Source organism: Sardina pilchardus, chromosome 14, assembly GCF_963854185.1.
Source record: "Sardina pilchardus chromosome 14, fSarPil1.1, whole genome shotgun sequence".
Lineage (NCBI taxonomy): Eukaryota > Metazoa > Chordata > Actinopteri > Clupeiformes > Clupeidae > Sardina > Sardina pilchardus.
This window is the reverse complement of record NC_085007.1, coordinates 22459676-22468312: the sequence shown is the minus strand read 5'-3', so window position 1 is coordinate 22468312 and position 8637 is coordinate 22459676. Positions and strand designations below refer to the sequence as shown.

The 8637-nt window shown below is 49.4% G+C and overlaps 1 protein-coding gene across 1 annotated transcript; it reads left to right on the top strand.

Annotated features, from left to right (window-relative positions):
* The first annotated feature begins 247 nt into the window (after nt 1-247).
* On the top strand, nt 248-6522 carry gtf3c4 (general transcription factor IIIC, polypeptide 4). The gene is made up of 6 exons (XM_062554756.1): nt 248-572; nt 918-2108; nt 2560-3168; nt 4145-4275; nt 5444-5532; nt 6235-6522. Exons 1-6 carry the CDS (start codon nt 267-269, stop codon nt 6297-6299), a joined length of 2391 nt encoding a protein of 796 aa, XP_062410740.1. The 5' UTR covers nt 248-266; the 3' UTR covers nt 6300-6522.
* The last annotated feature ends 2115 nt before the right edge of the window (nt 6523-8637 follow it).

Here is an 8637-nt window from a genome sequence, read left to right as displayed (position 1 = left end):
ATCAATTGCATCTTTTAAAAATGATAGTAATAAATGAATATAAAAATGTGAAACACTATAAAGTACAAGCCACCATAATGCTATGAAAACTCAACTTGCAATTTTCGGGCTTTAACAATGAACTCCTTTTTTTTTGTGTTTTTGTGTTGTGTCTGGGATATAGAGGATTTCGCTTTTATCTGGCAACCGCGAAGCGCGCTGTATTTGTCCCTCCTCAATTGCCGTCGTAATTTCCTGGAGACGGATCTTTATTTTTCATTTGGAAAATGGCGGCTTCTAGCCCAACTTGTGCCCCAGATGGGGTTGGCGACGAACCTGGTTCTGAACCAGAACAGGAGAACGATCCCTGGGCTGCACAGGGACCGATCGTCAAGAGAGAGCCCGAGTTAAAATTAATGAGTCCGATCAGTGGTGTGGAGCCCCTTTCGTGGTCTGAGGACCACAGACTTGCAGCCTCTACCTCCACCAGCATCTCTGTTGTGGAACTCGTGTGTGATGTTAATGTCCATAACCAGAACTTGATTTTACATCGAACAATAATTCCCATACCGGAGTCTGCTTACGAGTTTAAGGTAACTTAAGACTGACTCCCGTTCGTGTCCCGTGGTCATAGTCACACGTCGCTCTCACATAGTTGTCCTATTAGTATCAAAACAATTTGCTAGGTAGCTTAGCTATGTTGTTTGTGAAACGCGAAGTCTCGCGTGTTTATGATGTTTTAATCATTATGATAATATTCGGAATAAGCAGCGTTTTGCATGCTGTATTTATTTGCAAAGTTTATTTTAGTATTATCTATGCTAATGCATCATGAAATTATTATAGAAGTCCAATGTTAAAGGGGGAAAAGGCATTTGTTTGTTCTTGGTTATGCAGTGCTTGCAGCAATCTACCTGTACCCAACCTTGTTTCAACAGGTGGGCCCAGAGGAAGAAGTCTTTAAAGTGAAAAATGATTTGGCAACATCAAGTGACCCAACTGTGACACAGACCTTCATGATTGACAAAGTGATGAACCCCCAGACGGGTGCGCCGCGGGGTGTGAAGTACACCAGCTGGTCACCTCTGGGCTGCGACGTCAACGGCCGCTGCCTGCTGGCCACTCTCACACTGGACAACCGGCTGACCGTGTACAGCAGCCGGAAACGCCTGCAGTGGACGCAGGAGGTGGACCTAACCAAGCTGTACGGCGAGATGCTAGCGTCCCGTAACTACTCTTCCGTGCCGCAGGACGACTCGTCCTCTTCCTCGTCCTCCGCGCCGGCCGCTCCGGCCCCGCTGACCGACCCGGAGGAGCTGCGGCAGCGCTACCGCATGCAGACGCCCGTGCGCATGGAGTGGTCGAACATGTGCACCCGGCAGCAGGTGCAGACCAACAACAAGTGCCAGGAGATCGAGACGGTGCTGCTGGCGGTGCTGATGGAGAACGGCGACCTGGTGGTGTGGCAGTTCAGCCTGCCGCTGCAGGGCGCCGACGCGGTCATCTCCTGCAACACCATCCAGTCGGGCATGGCCTCGCCCAGCGTGCTGGCCTGGTGGGAGTACGAGCACGGCGGCCGGCGCATGAGCGGCCTGATCGTGGGCAGCGGCTCGGGGCCCGTCAAGATCCTGCCGGTCAACCTGCGCGCCGTCAAGGGCTACTTCACGCTGCGGCAGCCCGTGGTGCTGTGGCCCGAGTCGGACCGCATCCCCGTGCACCAGATCCGCTGCGTGACGCTCTTCCACCCGCTGCACAAGTGCAACTGCAGCCTGGTGGTGGCGGCGCGCGGCTCCTACCTCTTCTGGTGCCTGCTGCTCATCACCAAGGCGGGCCTCAACGTGCACCACTCGCACGTCACCGGCCTGCACGCCACGCCCATCACCTCGCTCAGCGCCGGACACCACGGCGGCTCCGTCTACACCTGCGCGCTGGACGGCCACGTCAAGAAGCTCACCCCCATCTTCACCGACGCCGCCGTGCTCTTCAAGCAGGAGGACGTGCCCCTGCCCGAGGGGGTGGTCGGGAAACGCCTGCACGGCATCAGCGTGAGCCCCTACGGTGCTTACATGGCGCTGGTCACCACTGAGGGCATGACCAACGGCCTGCACCCGGTGGAACGCCACTATCAGGTAATGTCATTTTTATGGCTTTAATGGCCTACTGTACAACCTTGAAGTCTGAAGAAGGGCAGTAGACCGAAACGTTACTTTTTTTGTTAAAAACGGTTAACATGAAGCTCAGTGTGCGGATTCAGCTTTGTTTTTTTCATGATTTAAACTTTTGGAATCCGGCACCTGCTAGCTTTGGATGTTGTGCGCCTCCTCATTCAGTTATTGTACGACCTACTCATTTTATTTACCAGTGACAGTAAGTAAGGTGCTAGCTTGTCTAATCTTGGCAAGTCAGCAACTAAATAAATAGCTGCTACACAATAAGGTAAACAACCAACTGAAAGGTCAGTGTTCCCTCAAAAATCCCTCCCTCCCTTGACCCAACTTGCTGTGGGTCGAACCTGATTCTGGTCCTATTGATATTCCACTCGCAAGGTCCGATAAATAAAGTGTTTGTCTTCAACTCCAGGTCCAGTTTGTGACGCTGAAGACGCCTGAGGACGCGGCCACCGAGCTGCTGGAGTCGGGCGTACAGAACCTCTTCCGGCAGGCCGACCTGCTGGACCTACTGCGCTGGAAGGTGCTGCGGGACAAGTGCATCCCGTCGCTCCTGATGGACGAGCTGGACGAGAAGGTGCACAGCGCGGGCACCCCGTACCTGTGGAGGCTCAAGCTCTTCCTGTGCCGCGTTTTCTACCAGTCGCTGCAGAAGTCGCCCGCCGAGTCGCGCTGGAGGCCCAGCCACGAGGACTCCAAAGCCCCCATGCTGGGGGAGGACGAGGGGGAGGGCGACGAGGAGAGCCAGGCCCAGGGGGACGCGGACGGGGACGGGGAGGGGGAGGGAGACGGGGGAGAGGGGCCGAACGCGGAGCAAAAGTCCAAGGCCGAAGAGGACAGGATGACCGAGGTGCTGGCCTGGATGGAGGTGGTGGAGGTGCACCTGACACGCGAGCACATGAAGCGCGTGCTGGGAGAGGTGTACCTGCACACCTGGATCACCGAGAACACCAGCATCCCCACGCGGGGGGTGTGCGACTTCCTCGCCAGCGACAACAGCTGCGAGGACAGGGCGGCTAAGGTGAGGACACGACGGGCGGCTCAAGTCCAATGACCTGAAACGGTTCACAGAAATAGAGAGGCAAACTTCTTAGGGAATTATTTTAGTCATCTATTCTAAGGGGTTGTAATAAAGCATTTGTACAAATGTTTTTGTAGGACAAGAATGTTAGTTAGCTACTTTCTGGCTGTAGTTCAGAAATGCAAGACACAGAGGCAAAGACACTGCAGCTCTGCACCTGGCGGCTAACCTAACTAGACCCAAAGCAGAGGAAGATTGTTGAGAGGCATCAAGTCGAGAATCTGTGAGCAAATCGCCTTACACATTGAGCTCATAATTGAAGCATCAGGTTATGATTGATACCGGTGAAACCTGTTATACTTGATGGCCGTGTGTAAGGATACATTGATATGTTGGCATTAATATACGGTATAAGGCTATGTTATGTACCTAATATAGCCATTACACTTTGAGGGTAATGAATAGCCTAGCTCTCTTATTTTTCAACCCTGAAGATACAAAGGTCTGCTTGAAATGAGAAAATGCTTGTGGAAAATGTCAGCTTGAGGTCAGTGTGTTTTAATATGTAGGCTACAGCACAGACACGCTTTGTCTGATAAAGTTTTATTTCTGTTGTCAAAGTGTGGAAAACAGACCCAAAATGTAAACCATGTAAAAGTGTTATGTCTAGGATTTTCAGTTGAATTTCAGAACGTGAAGAACATATCGACCTATTGTCAAACACACCTATGGTCTGTGTTGCCGAGACGCTATAATTAGCATGCTAGTCAGCCAACTTCTATTCATCCATTCTTGAGAGCGTAGTCTGTTATAATACCACATTGTACTTCCATTGTTGAATCACACATTTGCAAGTCAATGGAAGAGTGCCGTTGCAGGCTTAATGGCGAATTCAAGACAACTGATGACCGCTGGAATTCTACACATAACCCCTTTTAACTCTTGACCTTGTCTCTTGTCTGTGACCCCTCGCCAGGTCCTTATTGGACACGTGTGTAAGAAGATGAACAAGCAGACGTTTCCGGAGTACTGCAGCCTGTGCAAAGACGTGCTTCCCTTTAACGACCGCCGGCAGGCCGTGTGTCCCAATGGCCACCTGTGGCTCAGGTAAAGGCCTGACCACCCGACTCGGATCACGTTTCTCCCTAAGTTTCTTGTTTCAGTGCATTACTGAGCAAAAACACCCAAATACTTTTGTACTGTTTCAAAGCCTATGTTCCATTCGATGCAATTGTAAAATCAAACACAAACATACACCTTGACCGCATTTCGTTCTACAGTAACGAAACAACTACCACAACTACCACAACGTACAAAAAAGACAGAGTGACTCCGCTTGTGCATCGTGTGTAACAACCCCCCTTAGCTGCTAAAATAAGTGTAAACGACGGCCTCTCGGCGCTTATTGCTTAATTCTTGCTCAGCCGTCATGTCACATCCACCATCCAGTCTGTGCTTCCATATGGCCACATACAGTACTAGTGTATTCCTATACAAGAATGTATGATCAAAAGAATATCATCAAGTAACACGACACAAGTGGTGGTAACACAACAAAAGCAACAGCGGTAAAAGCAGATGGATGCAACGGTGTTCTGGTATCAGAAGCTAATATATGTTGCTTGCTGGACATAAAACGTGTCATGTTTTGTTATACTAATTTGATATTAAGGAAGTTAAGTGTGTGCCTTTAATATGAACTATTGACACGAAGGCGATATCAGCTGAGTGGACAACTTAAAATGTTGCCCAGGACACATGTCTGTTCACGCTGTAAATTCACATGTTCCAGACCACCTACAAATGTGGTCTGAGGTGTTTTATCTCGAATGCAGATTTAGCGCAGGCACACACCTAGTATAGGAGGTATGATGATTGCTAAGATCGGCCAAGACAGGGTTTCTGACGTGAAGTTGGATTCATTTCAAATTTGGATTTGAGAAGCTAAATCTTTCATCTTGCTGTGAGGCTCAGTCCAAAAGCTCCCCCCCCCCTCTGCCCCAACTTCACACTTGAAACAGACAGTAGGCCAGTAAAAGTACAAAATCAAATGTTCAAAGTCCTGACCAATATTTCTGTCCACGACGGTGGTCTTTAGTGCCCACCTTTACCCTATGATGGGTGGTATGTGCTGCCTCTTATGGTTGAGCACAGAAGTGCAGTGCATCAGTGGCTAGGGCCAAACAGGTCCCTCCACCACTGTGTGTGTGTGTGTGTGTGTGTGTGTGTGTGTGTGTGTGTGTGCACGTCTCACCCTCTCCATCTCTTCCTCCAGATGTATGCTTTCGTACCAGGCGTGCCAGTCGGTGAGCTACAGGCGCTGTTTACTGCAGGACAGCATTGCCCGGATGCCAGGGCCAGAGGGTAAGCCGCTCCTCTCACCATCCCCTCATATCAGTCAGTGTTCGCACGGAGCTCTGACCTGCACTCCAACTGATCTCCCATCAACAAAAGCTGGGAAGAAAGGAGAATTGTTAAGAGCATGAGAGTAGAGCAAATGTCATCAGCTAAACAGACTGTTTGGATAAAAATCAATGCTAATACTGAGTATTTTTTTTATTATTATTTTAGTTGCTGTATTTTCCATTTTTACTAGAGGGATTCAGGTCTTCTGTAGCTATATTTTCATTTTGTACCTGAACTTCCATTCACCCTCTACCCTCACAATAGTATGAAGGACCATGCCGTGCCATAACAGCTCTTTGTGCTTTCTTACAGCAGTAAATAATGGTTCAATATGATAGACTCAGTGTTAGTATCTCACTAATCTCAAGATAAAACTGCAATGTACTGCACACACTGTGAACAAGACCTGTGAGAAACGTAAGGTATTTTTTTTTAAAAAAAAGAAGGGGAAAAAAAAGTGTTTTTCTTCTCCTTGAGCTGAACCCACGACCAGTGCCTGTCCTATGACCTGCGTTGGTTGCACTGACAGTAGGATTTACCCAATGGGATAGTGTCTCTTCAGAACGTGTGGGATCACAGGCACACTGTACGGTACTTTATGTATGTACTGTTCATCACCTAATGGTTTCCCCCTCTCTTCTGTGGCCCTGTGCCCCACAGACCCGGAGTGGATCAAGAGGATTCTTCAGGGACCGTGTGTGTTCTGTGACTCCCCCCTACTGTAGGATTCCAAGTTCCCCTGATGGGGGCAAAGGTCACTATGCCTGGGGCATCCAATCAGGATGGACCGTGCTGCTAAGAGATGCCATAAGAACTCTCTTTCCCTTTTGGTTGTCATTTCAGCATACGAGAGTGAATCTCATTTTGCAAAGTTTTTATATATATATGTTGGTGTGTGTAAATGTATACAATGTGTATAAATAAACAATTCTTTCTGTTGGAAAAAAACTACACTTGGGTCTTTCATGAGTGGAAGTAAAAAGGCTTTTACTCTCCCTTTCCATAAAGTGTTCATTTTATTCAGTATTATGTGCATAATTATTATTATTTTTAGATATTCTGTTTTGCTCGGCAGAAAGTATTGGCATATCTCTAGGAGCATCAGACTTGTTATTGTTTTGGTTCTTGCCCTGACAAACTGTAGGGGAACATAATGCATTTCCCCCTTAACCATCAGAGCCACACACACACACACACACACACACACACCTCGCTCCTCATTGTTTTAGTAAACGTGTCTGCTTTAATTGGCTCAGGAAATATTGCAGTGCGGGCGCTAGTCATGGCGTTCGCCTCTCTGTGCGAGTTCAGAGGAGGACTTTATATAGATGAGGAGAATGAGTGCAGGGGAGAGAGTGGAAGTGTGTTTTTAACTGATTGGGTCCCTCCCCAAGGGGGCTTGTGGGTAATGAGACAGCCGAGTAATGAGGGCTGGATAGCGGTTGCAGATGTGACGGTAATTTTAATTAAGGGAGGCTTTTACAGAGCATATCGTTAAGTACGATTAACCCTTTTCTTTTTAACCCCACCTCCCCATTCCTTTCGACAAAGGCGGAAAAGTGCTTGCTGGCAACGTCGCAACAATTCACCCCCTCCGCCCCTCCATTGGCTGTCCTGTCTCTCTCTGTATCGCCATTGCCTTGTCTCTCCTTCCAGCACCTACATGGGGGTCAGTGTCCAGTGATCAAAGCTTTAGAGGAGCCTCACTGTTGGCCGGGGGACCGCGAGCGTGTTCAGTTCCCTGTCACGTCCGTTCTTATCCCCACTGCTTCTCACACCCCCATAACCCCAGTGCTGTCACACCCCCACAACACGCCCCCCCCCCCCCCCCGCCCCCCCCCACTCCATCCCCTCATCATCCCCCCCGAGCGCTGATGAGAGCTCGCCCCCAGGCTACGCGCTCGGAGACGTGAGGGGTGTCGGAGGATCAGGACAGGCTCCTGCCGGATGAGGGCCGTCCAGATAATTACCCACAATCCCCTGTTCCCCTCCTCTCCCTGACAGTCGCCCTCCTGTTCCCTCTAACCGCCTGCCTCTGACCACTTCCGTCTTTTTAAAAGGGGCTAAAGAGCGGAGCTGAGTCACTCATACTCTTTTTTTCCCCCCTTGTTTTAACCTCCGTGTTCGCAGGCTGCTCGGCTTTCATTACCGGTTTTGGCGTTCGAGTAATACTAAACCCTCACGACCGAGGGAGAAGGGCGTTTGAAGTGAGACGGAGCCAATCAACGCGGTCTCGCCTCGCCGTTTCGTCTATTGAATGCATTAAGCAGGAGTGGCCCTTGATCAAGAGATCCATTGCCGATTCGGAATAGTGGGGGGGCCGCCAAGGTGTCTCCAAAGTAATCCTAATATTCAGGTCCTCGTCTGAGGCCTGGGGTTGGTTATCAAGGCGTTTGTCTCTCTTGTGGCTCCCCACACCAACCTCCCGCAGTTCTGTCTTACTGCTGATGATTACTTCGATGTCACAAAAGAGAACACAAGGATGTCGTCAAATGTAATTAACCTCCCATTGGAGTGACACCCACTAGGCTCCTGCACGGTAGAGAGACTCATTCCATATTCTGTTTCTGACACAGAAAAACAAAATGGAGTCCCTGTCTAGAGTGCCCCCCCCCCCCCCCCCCTCCCCTCTCTCCTGCGTGTAATTCCCGATAAACTGTTTGTTTGTCAGGCTTATTTCAGCGGTTGTGTTTGGTTGCTTTTTGCAATAGGTGGAGACCGACGATGGTGGAGAGGTGATTGGGATTTTTTTTTTCTCTCTCTCTCTCCCTCTCTCTCTGATGGATCCTCCTCCTTCCTTTCGTGTAATAATCTGTCAGGAACCATTTCTACCATAATTACAAATCACCACCACCCCCCTCTTCTCTTCTTCCTGCTCTTTGTCTGTGCTCTCTCTAGACTTCAAACAGAGATTTCTCTTCTCTCACTGCATTCAATATTTATGGCCTTTGTGTCAGAGAAGGGGGCTGCGCGGCTCCCAGCCATCCCTCATAGCTTTTGTGTTTCATTTCATTCAGTGGCGTTTCCCTCGTTTGATAACATATTCTAAAAGATGCAGTGTAG